Source organism: Lathyrus oleraceus, chromosome 7 (genome assembly GCF_024323335.1).
Source record: "Lathyrus oleraceus cultivar Zhongwan6 chromosome 7, CAAS_Psat_ZW6_1.0, whole genome shotgun sequence".
NCBI lineage: Eukaryota > Viridiplantae > Streptophyta > Magnoliopsida > Fabales > Fabaceae > Lathyrus > Lathyrus oleraceus.
The window spans coordinates 53,641,242-53,667,032 of NC_066585.1; the positions used below are offsets into that span (position 1 = coordinate 53,641,242).

At 36.8% G+C, this 25,791-nt stretch overlaps 1 protein-coding gene across 4 annotated transcripts; it reads left to right on the forward strand.

Moving 5' to 3' along the window:
- Positions 1-455: 455 nt before the first annotated feature.
- LOC127100380 (uncharacterized) lies at positions 456-14,027 on the forward strand. Of its 4 annotated transcripts, XM_051037525.1 has the most exons (14): positions 1,624-1,728; positions 2,374-2,441; positions 2,527-3,103; positions 3,383-3,878; positions 4,093-4,244; positions 4,326-7,625; positions 7,737-7,949; positions 8,762-8,977; positions 9,094-9,297; positions 10,434-10,595; positions 11,251-11,601; positions 12,372-12,798; positions 12,942-13,038; positions 13,198-14,027. In XM_051037525.1, exons 3-14 carry the CDS (start codon positions 2,534-2,536, stop codon positions 13,412-13,414), a joined length of 6,405 nt encoding a protein of 2,134 aa, XP_050893482.1. In that variant the 5' UTR covers positions 1,624-1,728; positions 2,374-2,441; positions 2,527-2,533; the 3' UTR covers positions 13,415-14,027. The 4 variants fall into 4 exon arrangements, with proteins under 4 accessions (XP_050893479.1, XP_050893481.1, XP_050893482.1 ...); XM_051037522.1 differs by having other exon boundaries at positions 456-1,728; positions 2,374-3,103; XM_051037524.1 differs by having other exon boundaries at positions 457-1,728; positions 2,374-3,103; positions 8,774-8,977.
- Positions 14,028-25,791: the final 11,764 nt, after the last annotated feature.

Sequence of the window (25,791 nt, forward strand, 5' to 3'; positions counted from 1 at the left end):
TTCTCAATTAATATTGAGGTAGAGAATGCCTTCATGGTAGAGCTTACAGCTGCTATAGTGGCTATTGAGATTGCGAAGGACAAAAACTGAATCATCTTTAGTTAGAATCAAATTAAAAATTAGTTGTTCTTGCGTTCAAAAAACCTTCTATGATTTCTTGGAGCCTTTGAAACATGTGGGAGAATATTTTGCATCATACTAGATTCATTTATTTTTTGGTAACTCATATCTTTAGGGAATATAATCATTTCACGAACAAACTTGCTAACATAGATTTAGATGTACATGATTTTATAAACTGTGATGTAGTTCATAGAAATATTCTTATGATTTTTCCTAATAATTATGTAGATCTTCCTTCCTATAGAATTTGTAATTTTGGTTTGATCCTTCATTTTTTTCTTATTAAGTACATCTTTCTTTTAAATATATTTTGTGGTGGTCTTGTGCCACCTTCTTTTTAGAAAAAAAAAATCTAACTCTCTCAAATCAAACCTACCGTAAACATGTTCCGTAGTTAAATAAATTAGTATTATTTTTAAACCCTTCGTCCCAGACCTAAAATATCCGAACCAGTTGCATTTTTCGATAAACCCCTAAACCCCTCTGAACAGAAGCAACCATGGTGGAAAATTCCGCCGCCGGACACGGCGGAGTGATCAGCTACGAAGCAAAACTGAAAGAATTACTTCACCGAATCACTTCATCAGAGATAAAGCTAGTTTCAGACGCCACGAAAGAGTTCGTAAAGCTCTTAAAGAGCGACAATGGAGCAAAACTTCTCCGCGACTACGTTCTCAGTTCTCCCAAATGCTCCGAGTTATTAGAAGCCTGGAAGTTAAGACAAGGAAAACAAGGTTTGCACTACGTTTTTGCGTTAATTTCCGCTTTACTCAGTCACCGCAATGGTAAACAGAAACAAGGTTTCAATGATGCTGAGAGTGTGAGTATTGCTAGGGATTTGGATAAATTCGCGAGGTTGATTGTTACAGATTATTTGAATGATTTATATAAAGAGTTGAATGGTAAGGAATTGAAACGGCAGAAAGCGGCGTTGTTGCTTTTGGCTTCGATTGTTCGGCGGGGACCGAGTATAGCTTCGGAGGTTGCGAAGAGTTTTGATTTTAAGGTTTCAGGATTCGCGGCATTGGCGAAGAGGACGAGGAAAAGTGAAGGTAAGAGAGAGGTTTTGTTGAGGAAGTCGTTTGTGGGATTCGCAATGTCGTTTTTGGAGGTTGGAAAGCCGGGATTGTTGCGTTGGATTTTGCAGCAGAGGGAGATGTATTCCGGTGTGCTTCGTGGATTGGAGAACGACGATGATGAGACAGTTGTTTTTGTTTTGTCTACTTTGAGGGATTATGTTCTTGTTGAGGCGTCGTTGGTGCCGCCGGGGTTGAGGAGTGTTTTGTTTGGGAGTGTTACTTTGGAGCAGTTGGTTGGTATTTGTGGAAGGGAAGGTGGTGGAGATGCTGCTAAAATTGCTTTTGATGTTCTTGTTTTGGTTTGTACTGATCCGAGTAATGGATTGATGCCTGATTCGAAGAAGCGTCCGCATCCTTTGAAGGGTAATCAGAAGAGGATGATGGATTTGTTGAAGAAGATGTGGCCTACCGAGGTTCAGTATCATAGGGATTTGCTTTTGGCCATCGTCAATGCTCAACCTACTTTTGGTTTGTTGTACATAAAAGAATTTCCTCACAATGTTGAAAACTATAAATCTTCTTCATGGTTAGTGTATTGGTTATATGCATTTTTATTTCTCCCTGTATCCATTATTGTCTTTATACTTTATGTATGATATTATTATATACATATGATTAATGTTAGCATCATATAGTTGAAACCCACTAAATAACTGGGGTTCATTTTCTTTCTTTTTTATTTGATAGGAAAATGTTAGTGGTTAATTTGTTAGAGGGAGGGGGATTCATTAGCATGCTCAGTCTGCAGGGTCATTAGATCCGGTTTAGGGTTGCAAATGCACCTTCAACGCGAATTTTGTGTAAATCCATGTTTAGAGAGACAAAAGAAAGTTTTATTCCATCAATGAGTAGATTTATGTAGCTCACTCTCTTTGTCACACATGATTATTAGACAGATAGAACCAATAAAATGGGGAAGAATCCCCTTTAATTACAAACAAGGGAAACACTTAGAGGTTCTGCCTAAACAATAACAGAGCTATCATAGACCTCCTACGTAACACTCCTCCAGCCTCACCTTCAGAGACAACTAGGGTTCATTCACTATCAGTGGGACTAGCTATGGAATTTTTTATCTATTGGCGATGGTTTTGGTTTTGCTAGCATTTTCTCTTCTATGTATATGTTTCCATTCCTTATATCTATTCGATTGTAACTTCTGTGTTTGCAGGATTTTTGCAGTATCTTTGGCAGCTGATTTGGTTTCTTCAATCAGCAATGGCATTTCCAAGGAATTTGGTAATTCCCGATCAAATGTTTCTTCCTCGATTGACAACATGGATTTACTTGACATTGTGAAGTGCTTGTTTCCTCGTCCATTCAGCAGGTCAATGTTTAATAAGGGGTTGCATCATGCTAATTCTTTTGTGAAACATGGTACTCTAAGGCTTCTTCTGGAGTTATTGAAACTGCTGGACTCCCTTTTTGATGGTTTGAACCACAATTCTAGTTCAGGCAATCCTTTGATGCAACATATGGTATCTGTCAAGCAAGAAATTCAGAATTATGTTCAACCTTATCTTCCTGATCTGCAGGTTTTATTAAATTTACTCTCCTCTTTAGATACCTGTTATGAATCTAACAACTCAAGCTTGAAGAGAAATGCCTCCCATCGTGAACATGATGGGAATAGTAGAAAGAAGTTAAAAATGGATACTTCTGAGAGTGACATAGATATAATTGTTGGTGGGATAAGTTCTGCTCCAGATATTGATTTGAGTGGTAACAGGGGAACAGTTGACGATGCACTTAAAGAAGATGCACCAGATGATGCAGAGGATCTCAAGAATAACATTGGGGAAATATGGGGTTTGGAGCTTCATTCCATTGGTATCAGCACCCTAAAAGATGCAGAATCATACTTACTGTCTAAACTGCTTGATGCTCTCAGATATTATCATGTATGTTCAGTTTTATTTGGTATAGAGATTAACAAGAGAAGGCTTATGATTAATATATTTGTAATTTTTGGAGGATTAAATGTTGTCTGTCAGATAAAGTTTAAAATGAAATCTACACTGTTGTGTGTTATGCAGTTTTTGCACTTGCACCTAAGCTAAGAATGTCTTCTTAACTAGGGAAGGAAAGGAAGTCTGGTGTCATAGTTATTTATTTATTTAACTTTAATTTCTTTTCCCAAGTAACGCTTATCTTATATTTATTTTGTTTTTCTTGTGCAGCGGAGTTTGCCTTTAACTTTGGATCATTCCTTTGATTCTTTCAAAGGTCTTCTTAAAAACCCATTAGAGTTAACAAGTCATCTGCAAGTCTCACTGTTGTCTTTGCTTATGGAATACATTCAATGGTGTCCAGAGAATGAAATTCCTACAAGAACTCCAGCCATGTTGTACAAATATCTACAGCCATTCACTAATTTGTTTATGTTTTCACCAATAAAAAAGGCAAGGAGTCTGGCATACCGGCTGGCCATGGCAGCTATGTACAGTACTGGTGCTTTTGACGGGAACCTTCATGAGATACATGCATGGCTTTTGTTTTTACCAGGTTATCAAAGGGAGCATTCCCCTGTTAATATATTGGAGGTGGATGTTTTACATAATTTGACTTCGTTTGTAATAACATTCTTATGTGACGCTGTTTCTACACTCGGGAATAATTTAGTAAAATATTGGAACATCCTTAAGAATCATGTACACTCTTTGGAAGGTGATAAAGGTAATTAACCCTAAAATCACTTATATTGGTTCTATTGCATTTTTATCTGGTCTGGTTAATTCTTTTGATCAAGGTGCATCCATTAGACTATATCTCAAGCTCATTTTCTACTGTCATTTCTTTGGGGAATGCTAACATTGTGTTGCAGAAATAATGGAGAAACTTTTGGCTCATTATTGCTACACTGAACTGGGGTTTTTCAATTTCATTGCAGATTTATCACCCGATGTTAGTCCTTTTATCGTATGTTTACTGGAGAAGTGTCTAAAGGTGATCCGATCAAAATCAGGAGCCTGCTCGTTGCCAAAAAAATCAATAGTATTATTATACACTTGCAACACAGTGAAATACCTCTTGCAAACACAGGTATGTGTATAACTGGACATATTTTAATTTACTCTTCTTGCAGTTTCTGCTTGTCTAATATTATATCTGTGTTTTTTATAGGTCAATGCTGAATTGTTATCTTCTGTAGTTAATGCAGACTTGACTGAGAGACTTGCCGACAGTTATGAGCATGATGAAGTCTTTCCTGAGTGGAAGCCTCTGAAGAATTTGTTGGATTTTGTGGAGGGCATTTCACACCAACAAAGTTGTTGCCTTTTATCTGGAAAAAAAGAATCTGTCCATCCTGATGGTTCTTTAGGAAATTCACTTGGTGATGTAAATAGACTATTAGGCGGTGGGGATGATCATCGGATGGCTGAAACAACTGTAGCTTTCATATCCTCCATTGTATGCGAAAATACTGATAAAATATCCACGAATCTGCCATCAGGTGTGATCATTTCACGCGACTTGCTTGATGTTCCTTTCTCTCTCTTATCATCTATATATTTTCTTGATTATAGTGTTCTTGTCCATGCTTCTAAGAGGTGGCCTGTGACGTTTTATGCTGGCTTGGACATGGCCATATCAGATCTGTGCAGTGACAGTCAAAATGCTGCTCTTATTGAGACATCTAATCTTACATTGTGTCCAGACTCTCTAACTTGTGGTCAACTCTTAGAGGCTTTTGAACCTGATTCTGCTGCATTTAGTATCGTTCTAAAACAGACACCTTTCCATGTGATATTTCCTGCAATGATGTGTATGAATGGTCATTGTGCATCAAAACTTTCTAAGATGCAAGATCTTCTGCTACATAAATTACGTGAATCCGTAAATGACCATTCACTCCTTCCCAGTCTGCAGCTTGTGCTGTTCTGGACTCATCAGATTCAGCTAAGTCACAAATTTATACCATTAGCTGAAATAGAACAACTTTTGAATATCTGTGTTATTCTTGTACAGAACCTATTAGGTCAATTATTGGTTCCGGAGAGTTGTTCTGACTTGTCTATAAAAGACTCTGCTTTCTCTTTCTCAAGTCATTACATTGAAGAAGTTATTACAACCATTTGTTGTCATCCCTCTATTCTGATGTCATTATCCTTTTCTTTAGGAAATAGCCGGAACATTAATGGAAATACAGGAACCGACTTTGATATCCTAAATGTACTATCTGGCGAGGGGTTTAAAAATTTTGGTAATCCAATTTTAGACATATTGACAATGAATCTGGACAACATGTGGTCATTATTTGGTGCTCACCTTTGTGGATCGAAAGCTGAAGACGTCGCTAATAATTTTGTGAAAATCTTTAAAGGGCTTCAACAGAAGCTGTTTCTGGAGATCAAGAAAAGATTTGAGTTGTGCATTGGTGTTAAAGATACGACGCCTCTCCTTCCAACATTGTATGCCTTACACACTTTGCATCGGTTTTTATCCCCTTTTCAGCTCCTTGAATTAGTAGATTGGATGTTCAATAGAGTTGGGATGGATGATTTGCCAACTAAGATGTCCTTTTTATCTGTTGGATGTTCCTTAGCTGCTTATGCTTTCAGCACTTTATCTTTTTATTTTCAGAAGTCAAGTGGAAACAGGATTTCATATGATTTGTTTTGGGAAATGGGTGAAAGCAACCTGAAAGCTGATATTTTTGAGCAGATATACAGTAAGGTAGTTGATTTTTCTGTAAATCATGAAATAGATTGTGCAGATAGCTGCTTGCATGAAGCTGTCAATGCTTTGTATAAGCAGAAAAATATGCAACAAGAAAATTTTCATCCTTTGATGTTGGTTGTGCGGAAAGTTATAATGAATACTCCTGTGAAATTGCTTTCTCTTTGCCTGTACAAAATGAATGCAAAGAGAGCTAGACTCTTACATATTCTCACCGAACTGAGCTCTCTGCATTCATCTATATTTGGGCATTTATTTTTGGGCCTAGTGAAGAGAAGTTTAGATCATGATCTTGGGGTTGCCGAAGCTCTTGATCTCAGTCTTTCAGAAGATCAGCTTATATTGCTTCTGCCGACCTCTTTATCATATTTGAGGTTAATTTTGAAGAGATTTGGGGATCTGAGTCACAGAGATGATTTTAAACAGATACCTTACTTCTATTCAAAAATCCTTTTAAAAGGTTTTAGTCAGTGGAAGAGCTTTTTGTCCAAAGACATATTTGAGGAGGAGTATGGAGAATCTGTCCCATCATCTGTTCAAGAACTTCTCTGTCTTACTGATTGTAGTCTCCTTGGAAAAACAATTCATATGTTGCAGTATCACTTTGCTCTTAATGGAGTTTCTCTGAAACTGAAGAAGCGTTTAAAGCTATTCAAATCCATTTTCCCCAAACTTGCCTTGCATGATGAGCTGATGGATTGTCATAGTCAATGTATTGATAGTTATTCTCTTTGCCAGTCTTTCAACATAATCAATCATGTTGTCGCAAAGATATCACTTTGTAAAATGTTACTGTTTCATGAAGAAGGTGGGGATTTGAAAGAGGTTGCTGTGGAAATGCAAAACAATTTGAAAGCATCCAGGATACGTTTCATAAATGTTTTGGTGGACATTTGGCAGGTTATTGTTCAGAAATTTTCTTTATCCTCTGATCAGTCTAGAACTGGGAAAAGCACAAGCATTTCATTGCTATATAATCACTTGGAAGTTTTTGTGTTAACAACCATTCTCGAGTTGACTGGAGAGATGCAAAGTGATCTTATTCAATCACAATCCATTACTTTCCTTGAGATATTATTCAGATCTGCTCTTCTCTATAGGTTCAGTGATCCTATGACAATGAAAACCCTCCAGGTTATAGTAACTCGGCTCAACAAGGGGAGGCTATCGTATGATTTATATCTTCAGTTATTACTTGCTCACTCTCAGTTTGCTCCCACTCTCCATTCAGCTCGCAGACCAGCTGGTTCATTTTTGAAGCCTGTATCCAGCATTTTGAAATGTATTGCCATTCCTTTTCTTGACCATTCAGAAAATAATGAGAAGCACAAAGTGCTAACAACCAAGCTCTCTAAAGGACCATTGGAAATTGTTAAATTGCTTTGGATACTCTTATGGACAAAGGCTCGTGAAACTGATTTAGATTCTCGAAATGAGATTGGCATAAATTTAAAAGAATTGCTTGCACTACTGCGTTATTCTTATGGTGCAACACTCAGTGAGATTGATTTGGCAATATACAATGTGATGAAACAAATTGAGTCCATGACTGGATCATGCCCTCAGAATCTAGAGGTAAATTCAGAAGCAATTGAGGAATGGACTAAAAGTCAGCAAAGGGACAACTTTCCAATTGACCCAGACGTATGTGTGTCAACAGTGCTCTTTTTTCCTTATGACAGAAGTATTTCTGATGAAGTGCCATCTGTAAACAAGACTGAAATTGACAGTATCAGGAAAAAGGTTGTAGCATGTTTTAATTTTTCTACTTGAAGCAGCGTTTCCTGCTTGTAGTTTTGTGCTTGTTCTTGTTCTGTTGCATAACTTTAACTAACTACTCAACATCCTTTGCAGATGTACTCTTCTCATGTTGAACTTAAAGAACGTTATGATCCTGTATTTATCTTGCGATTCTCAAATTATGGCCTGTCTAAAGCATCTATAGAGCCTGTAGAGTTTGCTGGATCAGGTTTGCTTGCAATTGCATTTGTTAGCATGTCTTCTCCAGATCAAGGGATACGAAGATTAGCTTATGACACACTTCTTAAATATAAGAATGCATTAGAGGTTGGTAACGAGCTTATCATTTTATGCTTAATGTTTCCTTTTCATCATAGAAAATTTAGTTAGGAAAATGTCATATATTTTTCAATTGTTTTACTATTGAATTAGTAATTTATTTATCTGTGTTTTCCCATTACACCTGCTTTGCTATTGGATCATGCTTATAGCTTTTCTTTGGGTGTTTTGCTCATCTTTTAGGAGAATAATTGTATTCATGGAAAAAGAAATTGGTCACTGCATTGCATGCTGACTCCTATTAGAAAGCTATCTTAGGATTCAATTTTCACCACTATTTTATTTTATTTTATTTTTAGAATTTGTTTAAAAAATGTTGAAAATTACAAAAGCTATTTTCACCATTTTATGTATATATTTTTGAAAATATGAGACATGGTGAAAACAAGGTTACATTATATAATTGTTAGTGAAGATAATTTTTTCCCCTCAAACCAAGCATCCCCTTATCTTGACCGTTTTACAAAATTTATTCTTCCAAAAATAAGCTTATGGGAAAAGTTCAACAAGAGCATCTTATGTTAGGAGTGAGTGGAAGCCTCTAAGACGCCTAGAAGCCTAAACTCGTGCAAAGCTAAGGCCAATATTGTTTTTTTTGTATCACTGTGGCTTGGGATTTTTCTAAGGGTTTATCTCTAGGGTTCAGGGCTCAATGAAGAAGGCGTTATTAGGATTAGAGCATACAAAAACATTGGATAGGCTTCTATCAAATTCAATCACTATAGCAGATTTGTCCTTTTATGAATGTGTTTGTCGCACATAAGTTTGTTGTTGATGTATTGTGATTGATCAATAATCAGAATGTTTTACAGAAGTGCCAAAAGAGGAAGGATGTAATGGGACTCCGGCTTCTAATGAATTCTGTTCAAAACAGTATTGAAGAGTCATGGAAAAGAATCCCATCGGTTATTGCTCTCTTTGCTGCAGAGGCATCTTGTGTATTGTTAGATTCCTCGCATGATCATTATGCAGCTATAAATACGTTCTTGATACAGTCTTCTAAGTTGAATATGAAGGTATATATCTGTGTCTTGGAATTTTCTTTCATAAAGTTTTTTTCCTTTTGATTTACATAAGACATATGCTTTGCAAGGAATAATTATTTGTACGTTCCATTTGCTTCCATTTGTAGGTTATACCTCTCTTTGATAACTTTATATGGAGTTCATCCGTCAATTTCAAATCAGAGAGATCTTGGATACTTCGGCTAGTATATGCAGGACTGAACTCAGATGATGATGCCATGATATATATCAGGAACTCTATTCTTGAAACTCTAATGAGCTTTTATGTCTCTCCTTTCTCAGATGCTGTGTCAAAGGACCTGATCATTGAAGTAAACACACATTCCTAATTTTCCCGTCTTTCTATTGCATTATATATTGTTGTCACTTTTTGGTTGGCATTGTTTAAAATGACCAGAACTGTGTTTCTGCCCAAGCCCAATCTCATGAATTCATCTTATAGCTTAATTGTCAAATTTTGGATTGAATCATTAATCACAGTGCCATTTCTTTTAAATTGTTGAATCAAATCAAACCATAAATTTTATGATTCTTATTTAAAATTAATAGATTTGACTTAACAGCTTACACAATAAGTTATCCAATAATTTTTTGAATCTTATAAATGATGTTTTGATTTCATCCCATATAAATTTTATAATTCACATAAAAGTAAAAAATTAACAGGTCTAAATTAACATTTTACACAATAAGGTATCCAATAATTTTTCGAATCTTATAAATGATGTATTGACTTCATCCCATAGCAGTTGCACAACAGAAGGAGAACCAAGCCACTTAAATTCTTCACCGAACATCCCATACTATTTGAAGCGGGACTTGGACTTCGGGCATTCCATAATACCATAAGTCCCTATCCCATACCTATGTATGATGGGTAATAGTGAGATTGCTTAAGGACTCGATAAACTTTGTGGAACAGCTGGTTAAAAGTAGAGCACACTAATTTATATATTAACACTGTAAAGGTATTCATTTAAGGAATTAGGGGGATGCAGTGTTAGTGGTGATCATATTAAGTGTTTGCTTATTTCAAAGAGGCTGGCTGCTTGCTAGAACCACATACTTTGAAACCTGACCTTTATACTTTGAAACCACCATCTAGTTCAAAGCACTAGGAATATTATTTTCATTATCTATTAGCAGTGTTTCACAGTCTCTAGGATATCACCCTTCTTTAAGAAATGCGGCATCCATGGTGTCAATGTGTTTTAAATTTGATCGATGTGTTTTAAATTTGATCAATGTGTTAGAGTGTGGCTTGCCCTACATGAAAAAGTATTAAAGGGTGATGTGAACTTGTTGGTTGGCTCCCATAAAATTTAATATGTTCGGGATGTTATCCTGTTTGATGAAATATGCATTTTACCCGAGATTCTTACTTTGTCCGTTCTCCTTAGAGTATCTTCTACCAATTTAATAAATGGCTTTCTTATTTGCCATGCAGGTGATAAAGAAATCCATTAAAGTGCAAAAGATTGCTCGTCATCTAGTGAAACGTTGTTCTCTATTTTCATGGTTATCTTCTCTCATTTCAGTTACTAGAAGGCTTGGGCTTAATGGAGATGAAAATAAATTTTTCATGAAGCATGTATTGGTAGTATTGAAGGTAAGTAGTGCTTAGTTTTTTAGTCAGTTTAACAATTCCTGTTGGATGGAACAAGGTGCTCATTCTGATTTACTTGCATTGCATCATTTGTTTTTCTGGTTTTATCCGTAAATGTTTCCCTGATTTTTGTTTTCAAATTGGTTTGGGATTTGTTTACTCTTACTTGAAAACCTGTTTTTTTTTTAGTGTAGTGTAGTGAAGTTCTACATTACAGACATTTCCACCTGGTAGAAAAAGGCTCTGTTGTTGGTTTTGTTCATTGAACTTAGTACTGAGAGGGGTATGACTTGCAGTTTGATTCTTTGAATCCAAGTTTTTCCAAAGAGGAAGCTCATATCATAAAACATTAAACAACAGTAACTTAATTGTCTTTCGGTCCCTAGTTGAACTGAAGTCGGCACCTAAGACTGATCATGGAATTTCATCTCGATCTCCATGGTGGTCTAGATCATTTAACTCTTCTCTGAAGATTTAGCTGTTGTTCTCTATGTGTGATCTTCAAAGTAGCTTTGATATCACAAAAGTTATTGCCTAAAATTGTTCACCGCTTTTATTTCTGTCAAATGCTTACAAACATCTGACCTTTTTTTTTTTATGTAAAATTATTTTCCGTTTCCTTCTTTTGCACTGACTGCCAATAGCTTTTGTTATTTAGGTTGTCAATGATGTTATTTTGTCCGGAAGCATGTCCAAGTGGATTCAAAATCATGGGCTTGAGCAGCTCACCGAGCTTTCATCTAATCTATTCAGTTTCGTACTCCATGATGTAACAATGACAGATGAATCTGTGGAATTAGTTAATCCTTTTCTACAAATGATAGTGTCGGTGTTGAAATTCTCTCAGAAAAGGAAAATATGTCAGCCACATTTCACCTTATCAGTAGAGGGTTTATATCAGATATACCAGGCTGGCAGTGTGTGTAATCAAGCTTCAAAAGGCATTAACCCGGATTTTGCTCTTGAAGCCATACTTATGAGCCCACCTCCTATTTCCATTTTCTTAATGGTACTTCCATTCATCTTCATCTTTATTAATTTTTGGTATGAGATTGCTCTATATTTTATAAGTGATTTTTCAAAGGCATACAAGCAATCAGTTTTGGGTTGTATTTGATATTTTATTAGGTTTTCACTGAGCAGAATTGCTATTGGTTTTCCCATAAGTTTATTGGTTATTTGTGAAAATAATAAATAAAATTCACCAAAACATATAAAGTTGAGCATATGCTATATGCTTTAGGTACTTTGCACTCTATATAATGCTATTGTGTAAGAGTTAATTTTGAAAATCTTATTCTCTTGCAATTGCTTCCAGCATTTGTAATTGTTCTTAAATTTTGGCTTGTTTAGGTGTTTTTTCTCATGCTAGAATATTAAATTTCCTTGAAGAAATCATATATATATATGCCTACAGGTTAAATTGCAATTAAAGCAAGATATCTACGTTTTTGGACCAATACACTTTCAGTTATTGATTATGGAATATGAGTGCTTGGATTCTACCATTGCTTCGGTCATACAAAGCAAAAAAGATACACATCCTTGTGCAATTTTGCTTTTTATTTATTTGTTCCCCTACATATTGGCTTTATACAACAGTAATGGTATTGGGTAGAACATTATGGCGGAATTTGATCCATGTATCCGTCCCCACTTAGTGGGATAATGCTAGGTGGTTGTTGTATATTTGTTTATACCAAGTGGTAATGTTAACATTATTGACATGTGGGTATCTGGTGGTTCTTGCGTATGAATAACCACTCTTACATGTTACAGGATCAGGAAAGGCTTCAGAATTTTATTATCTGGGCAATTTCAACTGCGTTAGCATCAGATTCTTCACAAAGGTTGAGGTCTAACGAGTCTCACATTTTTGTTAAAAAAGAAGAGTCTCATGATGACTCGTTAGTGTCAAAATTTTTGCGTTGGTTAACAGCATCAGTAATCAATGGGAAGCTTCATCAGAAATCCAATGATATATATTCAGGGTTTGCTGAAACACATAAACTAGAATCCCTGCATTCTTTACTGGTGCATGTTGAAAATACCTCAGGACAAAGACATGATATTAATATTGGTTGTGAGGAATTGCTTGCTTCTACAATTTTCTATCTCCATCTGCTCCCTGGTATAAATCAGGAACTTCTACCATCAGTTGTATCTGCTCTCTGTCTCCTGACTTTTGGCGCTTCTAATTTACAAGGTACCCTACCTTATAATCCATACATATAATATGGTTTCCTGGGTGCAATTGTGGTGATAGGTTAGAGTTGGCTATTCAGCTAGATATTTTTATCGACACTTTTGCAATATATTTATGTTTTTTTTTTTTACTTAATTCGATAGTGGGAAGAACCATTTTATTGCAAGGCTACGATGCTATCATATCATCAAACTCTTCAAGGGTACGATGCCCTCCCGAAGCTAATCCGGATTGGAGATGGTAAAGATCTCAACCATTTTAGTCTGTGTGGTTTGTAGTCAAATGTTAAATAAGTAAAACATGATTTTTTTCTGCTACCACAAACAAAGTATCATTGAAAATTTTGATATTTATCTGTACTTCAAAGCCAATCTTATTTGACATATATATGTTGTTTAGGTCGTTTTACCAGCCAAGGAAGGATCAATCATTGGAGGTCACTGGCACTGGTACACAAAATATGGAGGAATATCATGCTTGCCAAAATCTGTTAGTGATTGTTGCAAATGTGCTTGGTGGAAAGAAATTAGAATCAGCTTGTTTGTCCCCTCTAGATGTTGAGATATCTTCCTTAATAAAATGGGAAAGAAGTTTATTAACTGAATGTTTATTATGAACCCATTTTCTACTATGTTGGAAGTGCATTGATTTGGGGTAAATAATATTTCAAAAAATAGTGTGAAATTTACAAATGGAGCAGGGCCGTGTGGTGTATTCAACTAGACCCAACCGGCCAAACCCCGTTTGTCAACCGAATGATCCAAATATTGGAGAGGCCAGATCAATACTCATCATCTGAACCTAGAACCAGGCTGATAGAGATTCAAGTGATCAAGGCCTGAAAGGATTGTGGGCACTAACGGTATGTGTGATCTTTATTGGAGCACAATGAATGGGAAATAACTGGCCACGAGGTGACTGGCAGAACCGAGAAAAGGAGTAGGCGAGAGTGTTATACATAGAACGAGAAGATGGTTATACGAGACCAGTAAACAGAAAAATTTATTGTATTGTTTGAGTCATTTTTGTTGTATTTTTTTTTGACACATTTTTATTGCATTCAAATTGTCTTGGGCTCACCCTCCAGGTTTGTGGAATACCATTTGGGGATTTTAATTTTTTTTTAATGTATCTTATATATTATTTAGGCATCATGTAAAAATACTTAAATGTCTCTGGATTCTGAAGATGTATTTTTGGACACCAAAATTACAGATGATTTTAAAATATTCTGGAGATGCATCTTCGTTTATTTTACAGAGATGTAACTCTGTAACTTATAAGAAGATAATAGTGCATATTCTATTTTGTTACAAATAAAGATTTAAACCATACCATTCATATAAACCATACAATTTATATGAATAAACTTATGTATATAACTCTAGATGCTCCAAATGTCATATATATATATATATATATATATATATATATATAAATAAAGTTGAATATAACTATAAAGTAACATGGGTGAAAATAAAATACAATTCATAGGATAATTACAATATGCTATTCTCTTCGTCCCACAATGAATGATAAAGTTGACAATTTAACACATTAAGAAAAATAAATAAATGAAAGAGAGAGAATTATATTTTTATTAAACTACCCTTATCATATATTGAGAATGATGAAAGTAACATTAATTGGAGAGTAAAATTGAAAAAGATGCACTGAAAATTAAAACGAGTCATTTATTTTGGGACACTCTTATTTCAAATGGATCATTGTGGGATGAAGACTGCATTTATTTTGGGACACTCTTATTTCAAATGGATCATTGTGGGATGAAGACTGCATTAGTGTGTATGTCCGACTACATCTTGTAACACCCCAAATTTGATTAAATTATTTAATTGAATTATCTAGAATTTTTATTTAATTATTTAGTGTTTGGTGTGCCTTTAAATAAAATTATATGATTATATGTTATTGGAGTGTAGTGACAATGGTGGGGTGTCGAGAGAATGTAGTAATTTGATAGAATAAATCAGAAAATAATTATAATAATTAAAATTTTAATTATTATTGAGAATAAAATAAGAAAAAATGATGAAATAGAAGTTTTGGATCATTTATGTGAATCGAGGAAAATATATGACAAGAGGAGAGAAACTAACAATAAGTTGGGAAAAACTGTAATTTTTAAAAATATGGAAAACCATATAAATTCTAAAAGTTGGGGGAAAATTATGTTTTAGAGAATCTAACAACACATAAAAACAAGAGGTAAGAAGAAAAAGACTTTTGGAAAGGAGAGTTAGGTTTGAGAAGAGGAATTCATAGAAGTTGTTCAATTCATCATTGTTGCAGGAAACCTATGATAAGTGGGGGAGAAAAGGCTTTCAATATGGGTGTTTAGCATGAAAGAGTAGAGAAGAGAGATCCTTACTCTCATTAGGGATGGTGTAAATTTTGTTATGTTATTGTTGGTGTATGATTTTTGTGTGTGCTCTATTGAGTGATCTGTGTGCATTTTTGTATTTTGATTCGATACATATGTTGATGTCTTTGATAAGGCAAAGTTAATTTGATAACCATGTTAATGCCATGTTCTTGCATACTTTGTATAATGTTAGAAATAACTATTTATTTTTGGATTTCTGCCTTGCCTCGTAGTTGTGTGATGATTCGTGTTTGTGCCCTTCGAGGCAAATTTTTCTATTAATAATTGAATTATGGCATATACCTGTTTGGAGTCTGATAGATGTGTTTTTTTGGGGCGGTTAGAACTCAAATAAGCGAAATATATTCAATAGGGAGGAAAATGCAGAAAATTGCAGGTAGACATAGGAGGAGATTGACCATCTTATTTCAGGCATAACTTGAGTTTCAGAACTCGGATTTAGACACGGTTCGAAGCGTTGGAAAGTTAACGCGATAATATTTCTTTTAAAGTAGAGAAATTGGATCTAGACGCGTTACAAGAGTAGCAGCTCACTGATTTTTATACCAGAGACGTAGACAATTTCAGTCATGTGTTGATCATCATGTTTCAGGCATAACTTGAGTTTTGCAAGTCCTTTTGGGATGCCGTTAGTCGCGTTAAAAAGAGAATTTAATGATATTTCAAATTGAAGAGTTACATAATTTTATCACGAGTATATAATTTTTCGTGCTATTTTTAAGTGAGACATCCTGTTTTAGAGTTTATGCGGAATAAAACTAGAGTTTCGTAACTCTGTTGGAGGTACGGTTAAGCACGTTTGAAAGAGAGTTTAAATATATTTTAGATTGAATATTTTCTTAATTTTATCACAAGTCTTTAACTTTTTTGTTCTATTTTGAAGTTAAACAATTTCAAAGTTAAGTCTAGAGTTTTGAGCAATTTTGAGTGTGACGACCTTTCGCTACTTTTTTAAAGAATTTAAGAGTCCTATTTTATTTGGTTAGAGTTGTTATAGAATTGTTAGAGTTGCTTTTGAGTTATTTAAAATTGGAGATTATAATATATGATACACTTGAGTTGAATTTGGATAACTGTTTACATCACAAGGTTATCTTTTGAGTAATATATTTTTATGTGTTTAAGACTATTAAGACAAAAAAGTTTAAATAAAATTATTGAGTAATTAATAATAATAATAATTTAATATTATAAATTATAATATTTTAGAGTTTAGTTGAAGATATTTATTATTTAGAGTTATCAATAGAGTTGTTAGAACAACCAATTGAGTTAATAAGATTTATCTTTATGGGAAAAAGTTGTCAATAGAGCATTTTTGAGCACCTTAGAGTTATTTTTGAGTTACAAAAATTATTGTAGAGTTGTTTAGAGTTCCTTGGGAACTATGTTGAGTAATAATACAACTTTACTTAGTTATTAATAACTTTTGAGTTATAATGTGATTATTAAATTTAATTATATGATGATGTTGTGTTAATTTCTGTGAATTGCGATGATGATATGCTGCCGTGTGAACATGAATTATGTTGTTGAACTGTGAGCATGTTGTAGCGGATGATAGTTCGGGAGGGGAACTATTATCGTTGGGTCAATGCATGTTTTGTTTATTGTCGGGAGGGGACTTTAAATATGCTGTTGTTACATTGACGTGTTGTGAAATGCGTTCATTATGTCGTCGTTGTTGATGAAAGAAACAAGCCGCAATCTGAACATAGTGGATTGATGACTTGTTCGGGATCCAAGCAGGGTGGATTCGGGGTTCGAGTAGGGTGAACCCGATTCCTGAGTGAACCAATTGATGATGATATGGTACCACATGGGTATGAGTCTAGTTGAGATTATGAGTCTCATTGCATAATGTAAATGACGAATATGTGATTGTTGTATATGTTGATGAAATGAGTGTGAGAATGTTGTTGATTGATTGTGAATATGTACATGTTGTTATGAATAGGTGTGAGACCATGTTGTTATTGATTGTGTAATGAATGTGTATTGTTGTAAATTCTCTACCTTAGTATTCTTTACACTGTTTATATTGAGCGTTGTTTCTCACACTCTTTGCTTCATATTGTCCACCATGGACATCTTATAGATAACCAAGAGTGAGCATTATTGATATGCGTGGAAGATGGCTTGTTGGAGATACTCTCTGTTTCATTTATTTACCGCTTTATAATACATTAGTGGTTTTTAGTGCTCTGATAGTGTAACATCGGGGACAAGAGTTTGTTATGTTTTATGATGATGTTGATTTTGTTGCTCTGGAGTTTAATACTTTAATCATGAAGTTGCTATGAAATAACTTTTTGCTGCGTAGTTTCAAATGATTTGATATGTTTTCGAAGGGTCGTCGTTGGTGGCACCTTAAATTGTCGAGTAATGCTTTTTATATAAGTTTTGGGATTTAGGGTGTTACGCATCTCCTCTGAATCTCTGCCTCTTCTGCCTCCTCAAACATCAATCTCCCCGCCCATCGACATTGTCTCTAATACATCAATGCCCCCCGTGCCTCCGTCATGATGACATCTAGTACATGCCTCACATCAAACCCATCAGGAAAGATACCTATGTCAATGCATGCCTGCGTAATCTTCATATTGCGATAACATCTAGGCAAGACATTCTCAACATGATCTAACCGTGTCTGCTCATCCTCTAGTATCTCCTGATGAGCCGACCTAGGTGGATCTCCTAGAGAAGTCTGCACCATATACGGGTGTGACACTCTGAAGAACCACCTGATGTACCCGTCAACGTAGCTCTAATCGCTCGGGGCTATGGTACTATGTGCCACCTCCGGTACCAAATGACTCTCATAATCATCAAACATGTCATCCATCTGTCTACGTGTCAAAGTAGAAGGAGAAAATACAATAGGGTGTCTGGGAATGGTCTGAGTGTAGCCAAACTACCGCATGGCACGCTCGGGAAGATGAGGATTAGTGAGACGTGATTCGCAGACCAACCATCCAGAGTATAACACTATCTCTTGAAATGGCCGTGTCTCACGATGATTGACATAGTTGTTGAAGTTCATGTCCTCGGTAATCAAGCGGTCAAGATACATTCTGAATGACTCAGTCATCTGGTTCCCTATGATCGAGGAAAATGCAGTAGCACACGATATATCCTCAGTGTAAGTCGACACACTTGCCCAACCGGAGATACACGGGAAGTGTTGGAGGATCCAAACTTGAAAAGTTTGGAACACACGAATCATAAGTAATGGAGTTGTAAAGATGAAATGAAAATGACACAAAAAGATTAAAAGACCAATAAATATTACCGTCAGTAGTGCGATGCTGCCCGTGACCTGCTCTGTCTTCCATCTACAACCCTCTGATAACTTCAAGTATAAGTATACCAAACAAGCGGCCCTCAGATGTACTCATGGGTTTGCTAGAAATCCTGGAAGTAGCATAGGTAAATGACATTTGTATAAGTGGCATTCTTGTCCATAAAAATTGCAGTGTCAACAAAATATATAAAGTATGCTCTCATAGCATACGCTCTATGTAGCCCCACATGCTCGTCATCACCTGTAGTCCGAGGTGCTCTATGGAGCTTCTATGTATATACCTTTTTAAGTATTCAAACCTAGCACGAGCTTCTCTAGTCCCATCCAACTCCTCCTCCACCTCCGTTGGATCAACCCCCATATAGCTTACCATCATCTCGAGTGCCTCATCTTTGCTAATCCTCCCATGATCTAGAAGTCTCCCCCTGATCAGAATATATAGTAAACATGGGACATCGTCAAGTGTGATAGACATCTCACCAAGCTGGAGGTGAAATAACGATGTCTCTGAGTGCCATCTCTCCACGAATGCATTAAGCATCCCATGATTAACTGTAGTATAACCGGTCATGTACAAGTCCTTCATCCCAGATAGGGACAAAATTGTCAGAAAGATAAAGTAAAACAGACCATTTGTGCAAGCAAGCAACACTACATGCAAGAAAAAAAACATTGAGAAAATTCAGGAGATGCATCTCTGGTTACTGGGAAAATTAAACGTTGAAAAATTTCGGAGATGTATCTCCGGAATTTTCCGCAACATAGATTGCGTCAATGGCGCCAATGAACACATGAAATCACAAAAAAATGTTTTGATAATCCTTATAAGCCAACAAACGTGTTTTACACCATGTATAAACTATCATACATGCAATTTCTGCTCATTTCTAACCTTTATCATCAGTTTTTACTCATTTACACAAAAACTCAAAAACTTTTCAAAACATCAAAAAACTTATAAATTTCAACTTTGCTTCAGTGTTGGATGATGTTTCTGATGTTGATTGAAGTTTCCTTGAGCTTTATTGTTTGATTTTGGACTTGGTGATGAGAAATGTTTTAAGAGAGTTTGAAGAAGTTTTGGGAAATATGAGAAATGAGGAAGGAGAAGGGTTATAGAGCGATTTAATCTCCAAAATATTCTGGATATGCATCTCCAAAATTAGTTCAAAGATGCATCTCTTGAATATTTTAATGTTAACTGATACTTGGATGCGTCCAGAGATGCATCTCCGAAATCTAAGGGCATTTAAGTATTTTCGCATGGTGGCTAAGAAACATATAAGGTGTATTAAGAAATCCCCAACCATCACACATGTTTGTTGGTACATGAAGTTGATCAGAAGAATTTTTGGGGATTTCTTAATGCACCCTATATGTTTCTTAAGCAACACACAAAAATACTAAAATTCCCCTAGTTTTCGGAGATGCATCTCCGAACGCACCAAATACACACTCAATGTAGTCCATTTTTGAGCGATGTTGAAACAGGGTTAGAGTATCGAGATTTGTTATCGTCTCCATAGGGATTATGTGATATTGCCGCCGTTCGATAGTTGTTAAGTTCTTAACTTATAGTAACAAGGGGGTTTTAGTTTTCGGTTACGGTAGCTTGCATAAAAAGTAAGAAATTGCGGTAAAATTTTTTGTTTTACGATTTGAGAAAGATTGTCAAAGTTAGGGTTCGACGATCACTTTGCATGCATATGTTCGATCAAACAAAACTCATAAACTCCATTAGATGATAAACACATTCACAAAGTCCTCCCAATGTGTTTATTTCTAACACACATTGTGGTTTTTCCCATTTTGATCCATTGTTGATCTCTCACACAATCTATCAAAATGACAACTTTTAGGTTCAACTTTTTAGTGAACAAACTCATTCAAGACTATCTCTAGCTAAAGAACAAGGATGGATGAAAACCTAGGTCAAGAGTTGGGAAACACCTTTCAATCATAAACCAACACAAAGAGTTATCAATAAAACAAGGTTTTCACCATACATTCATCATCAAAGAGTTTACAAATGAAGATCAACCCATATACATACAAAGCTTATGATCATCTACATCTAACCTTGACAAAATGAAAGACTTAGCTACTCATTTTCATGGTAGCTTGAACAACAAGTTTCGGACGAAGGTTGATCAACATCCGAGTCGAAGAATCGAGATTGGATGGGAATCCACCTTCTTTTTGTAAAATATTGTCAAGAGAAGAAGAAGAATGAGAAATGGGGTTTCTAGGGCACAAAAATCACCTCTAAGCCAAAAACAAGTAAAAAGATGATCCTAAGAAAAAATGAATATCTTTTCCAAAAAGTAGCCCATGCTACTTATAGTACTGGTATCTGATCTGTCATGCTCGCTAGGAGAGCAGAATGGTTCGCCTAGCGAGCCCCAAAATAAGTCACCAGAAGAGGCTGCGTCCAGAGGAGTCATCCCAGACAAGTTTGCACTGTTCGCTAGGCGAACAATCCTTCGCTAGACGAAGCCTTCGCTTCTCTCATTCGCTCCAGCGAGTCTTGATGATTTTGCTACTGGAATTGCTCGATACCTGCTCAATGGATGCTCGCCTAGCGAATACTTAGCTACTTCCCTCGCCACAGCGAGTTTTGATGGTTTTGCCACTGGAATTGCTCGTTGCTTGCTCGCTGGATGCTCGCCTAGCGAGTGTTGATCTTTTTTGGTTCTGTCCAAGTCTGGGAGTGTCCGATGGCATCTCGCTGCGTGCTCGCCTAGCGAGTACTTCGCTACCTCACTCGCCTAGCGAGCTTGCTTATGTTTGCTTTCTTTCTTGGTTCCTTTTCCATCTTTCTTGTGCCTTAGTTTCCTACTCTTTCATGCCTAATTCCTGCACAATAACACACAAATTAAAGGTACCAAGATCATTTCACATAGTATTGCAAATCAACAAAAGCAAGGGCGGTTTCGAACACTTTTTCGACAAAAAGGAGTGAAAGATGCCCACATTTGATAGCTCAAATAAGCACTCTTGGGCATCTAACAACTCTCCCCAACTAGATTCTTGCTTGCCCTCAAGCAAAGTATGCCTCTTGAAGGACAAAAGGATTTGCTTAAAGAAAAAGATTTCTCCGAAATCGGATAAAATGGCCCAAACACAAGAGAATCAACCAGACACAAGTTCCCAATGGTTAGAATAACACAATACACAAGAACTAAAGCCTTATAGCAATGCAAAACATGTATCAATCCACAACAATGTTATCTTGAATGAATCACCCTATCTCTCCTCTTCGAATAAGGACTGAAGAAATTACACGTTTGCAACCGCGGGGACAATTTCACTCTCCAACAAACAATGCAAAAGTCAATTCAATTCATACAATGTCTAACAATTATAAATGAAAATGCGGAAGCACGAAGATCACTAAGGTCTTTTCCGGTTGTAGCTTGGTCAGGTTTACAAACAAGGGTCATATCTAAGGCCATTGAAAACGAATTTGCCGACGCAAAAGAGACATTCACTGTACAAGCTATTCACACATCTCAACTTCGTTCCACTTGTTTCTCATTTGAAACCTTCACAACTCTTATTTCACAACTCAATTTTGTTTTTCACTATTTTTCTTCCAAGCAAGCATTCATTTTCATTTTCCTTTTTTTTTTCTTTCCACATCGTATTCACAAAACATATGTTTCTCTTTTCTAATTTTTTTTAATGCTTACTCGGTTATTCAAGAGTTGTGGCGCCTACCGGTTCTCATTTTCGTTCTCCCCAACTTATCTTTTACTCACCCCAAGTGAACGCTCTTGACTTTTTACGGCAAAAGAACAATTATAAAAAATTTCAGGGTTTCAAGAAAAAACATTTTGACATCTCGCCTTATTTCAAGCTGAGATTCAACTGTTTAAGCTCAAAGGGGTTCATGAATACTCTCTGCTCACGGGTAAGTTGTATTTGGAACTGGTTGTGCTCGAAAGAAAACAAGCACCTTGATCATTTCTAATTGCTTCCACAAATTCACAATAATAAAAGACAAAGCATGAATCAAATGAATCAACACAGTTTATTAGAATCCAGCATTTTAGTGTACAATGGAGGTTTCCTCACAATTTGTGGTTCTAAGTCCTAGGTGAATCATTCATTCAATTATGTTGCAAAAGGAACAATATTCAATTACGAAAAGAGTAAAGTTCTTAATGCATTCTAAAATTCTAACCGGAGGTAACCATGTACCTTAGCATTATTCGCTTGTTTATTTTTATCATCGCCATCCAAGCTCGGATGCATCTTCATTGGATACTTCTTTGAGGAGCAACCTATCTAGAAGGTTTGACCCTCAACAACCAAAAATTTATTAAACAAAAGAAATTCAAACCAAACACAATAATTTAAAACATAAACAACAACTATCACTTCAAAATGTTAAAATGTGCATGGGGACAAAACACCCCAAAAAGTACATAACCAAAATACACAATATCTGAAAATACAAGAAAATAAAACATAACATAAAAAAACTTAGTCCTCATAGGACTCAGAACTCTCTTCACTACCGGCCTCAGAACCGGAACCATCATCATCATCATCAGCGCCACCAGAAGCACCAGAAGCACCAACACCCGCCCCCTCTCCGAAAACAGGCCTGTCCTCAGGCCAACTAGCATGTTGCAGGAACTGCTCATGCGTCATCATAGGATGCTCTCCAGAAGGGTCACGCACCTGCAACTGTAATAACTGCATAGAGTCATGTATATCAATCATGGCACACTGAGTTGCCGCCATCCAATCCCAATTGTAATTGCAAACAGCCTGCTGGAAAGGATCAAACCCCTGAGAGAAAGCACCAGGACCATCAGCAGCCCTGGTATCATCAGCAGATGTACTACCTCGGAAGTTCTTCGACTTACAGTACTTGGCCACATATCGATCATCGATTGCGGACGAAATCCTTACCTGACTGCGGGAGGGTGGCTTCACCCTCGACTGTTGGCACAAAGCCATGATGAGACAAGGAAAAGCAAGGGGGAAGTTAACTCGTGCCCCCGACTTCAGCCCGCTCTCAACCACAAACTTCATCTCAATCGCAATGATTCGCGCCACATCGATCTGTACATTAGTAAGAATACAGTGGACCAAGTGTGCCACTGGGATCGGCACGGTCGACGTGTGGGACTTGGGCTTAATGTTGGTCAGAACCAGCATCAAGATCAGCTGAGCCAAGGGAATCATATCCTCCCGATGGTACCTCACAGGAACCCCAAATGGGTTCACCTCAACCGACTTTCCCTCAAACAACAGGGCCGCAGAAATAGCATCAGTGTCCCTGTGGAGCCTCAGATCTCTGTGGTATGCATCCCTCTCACTAACTCCCAGATGGATCGGTTCACCAAGCACTCGGTTAATAGCATCCCGATCAAAAGTGACCTGACGTCCTGACACTCTTGTAGTCCAAGTGAAAGGCTCGTCGTCATTCGGCAGCGCGTTCGCATAAAACTCACGCACTATCTCAATATCATAGCTTTCGAGTGGAGAGATCAACTTGTCCCATTTCTTGCTATGTATCAACCCTGAAAATGTCCGATAATCGCCTTCGGGGTTGATCAAAAACCTCTTCTCAGGTAAGATTTTCCTTTTTTCCAACGCCACATAACGTACGGCTTGCTTCGCCCCAATGAATTTGTCGGTGTTAAGTTGAATTGGCACAGTGCGGGAAGTGCTCCCGACCTTTCTCTTTTTTGAAACACTTGACCTGGATGCCATCTGTAAAATCATAGAAAAGAAACATCACACAACCAAAAAACAGATTAGAGATCAAAACAGAAAAACCAAATACTGTCATGGTCGCTACTGCTTTGCTTAGCGAGGACCCATCGAAGATTCGCTACGGGTTCGCTTAGCGAAGTGGCAGCGAATGCTCGCCACAGATTCGCCTAGCGAGGATGCTAGCGAATGTTACGGGATTCTGAGTTCTCCATTGTTAACAATCCAATTTCAGAAAACCCTAAGTCTAAGGATACCCATTCCAGAAACAAAGTAATTTAACATGCTAGGAATCGTTCTAAACATGCATGCAAACCTAAAATTCAACCCAATCTCCCAAATTCAACCCTAATGACTCATTCTTCAGAATTTACAACATTGAAAGCACAAAGGAATGGAGACAGAACAAACCTGATTGAAGAGGTTGATTGATTCTAAAATGCAATAATTAGGGTGAGATGGAAGTGAAAAGTGTGAGAGTGAGAGTGAGTTCGTGAGGTTCAGACTAAAACAATTTAAATGGGTTTTGGGCCCAAATGAGTGGCCCTCTGAAAATTAAATGGGTTTCTGCCACGCTCGCTACTGTCTTCGCCTAACGAGCAGCTAGCGAATCAGCTCGCTACTGTCTTCGCCCAGCGAGCAGCTAGCGAACATGACAGGATTTTGTTTTTTCAAAATAGCATGCACAACACATTTCAGCAAGGTTCCATCAATTTGAACACCAATACCACACAACACAAAGTTGTAAATACTTACAATGTTGGGGTGCCTCCCAACAAGCGTTTGTTTAACGTCGGATAAGCTCGACGGTTCGAGATGCTCACAGAGGAGCATCCAAGCAGATTGCACAGCTCTCGCGATCCACAAGACCACCAAGATAAATCTTCAAACGTTGGCCGTTAACCGTCCAACTCTCTTTCTTCTCCAAGTCCTCAATGACAACAACTCCATACTCTTTGACTTCTTTGACACGATATGGCCCGGACCATTTAAATTTCAATTTTCCTGGGAATAGCCTCAACCTAGAATTGAACAAAAGGACCAACTGTCCGGGCACAAATTCCTTCTTCCTAAGCTTTTTGTCATGATACTCTTTCACCTTTTCTTTGTGCAACCAACTCGAGTGATATGTGGCATTGCACATTTCTTCCAACTCAAGCAATTGCACTTTTCTTTTTTCACCGGCCAAATCCTTATCAAAGTTAAATAATTTCAGAGCCCACAAAGCTTTGTGCTCCAATTCGATCGGCAAATGGCAAGATTTACCAAATACCAATTGAAAAGGATTTAGCCCAATTGGAGCTTTAAAAGCGGTACGGTATGCCCATAAAGCTGAAGGAGAATTGCCATCCAAGGCGCAGCGGAATATAAAAATTTCTCCTTTAATGATCCTTACGAATGAGCATGATCAGTGATAGAATCGTTACCTCTTGTGGAGATTCAAACCTTTGGTGCAGATCTCTGACAATGATCAACCTTTGATACAGATCCACGGGGCGATCACGAACGTTGAACGATGACAACGTCTCTACTCAGTCCACACGAACGGATT

What these genes read in the sequence shown, in the direction of transcription:
- LOC127100380 (XM_051037522.1), top strand. Translation starts at nt 623, where the DNA reads ATGGTGGAAAATTCCGCCGCCGGACACGGCGGAGTGATCAGCTACGAA. An exon ending in CTTCTAAGTTGAATATGAAG is followed by an intron (nt 8,978 to 9,093) that starts GTATATATCTGT and finishes TTCCATTTGTAG; the next exon opens with GTTATACCTCTCTTTGATAA. An exon ending in CAAAGGACCTGATCATTGAA is followed by an intron (nt 9,298 to 10,433) that starts GTAAACACACAT and finishes TTTGCCATGCAG; the next exon opens with GTGATAAAGAAATCCATTAA.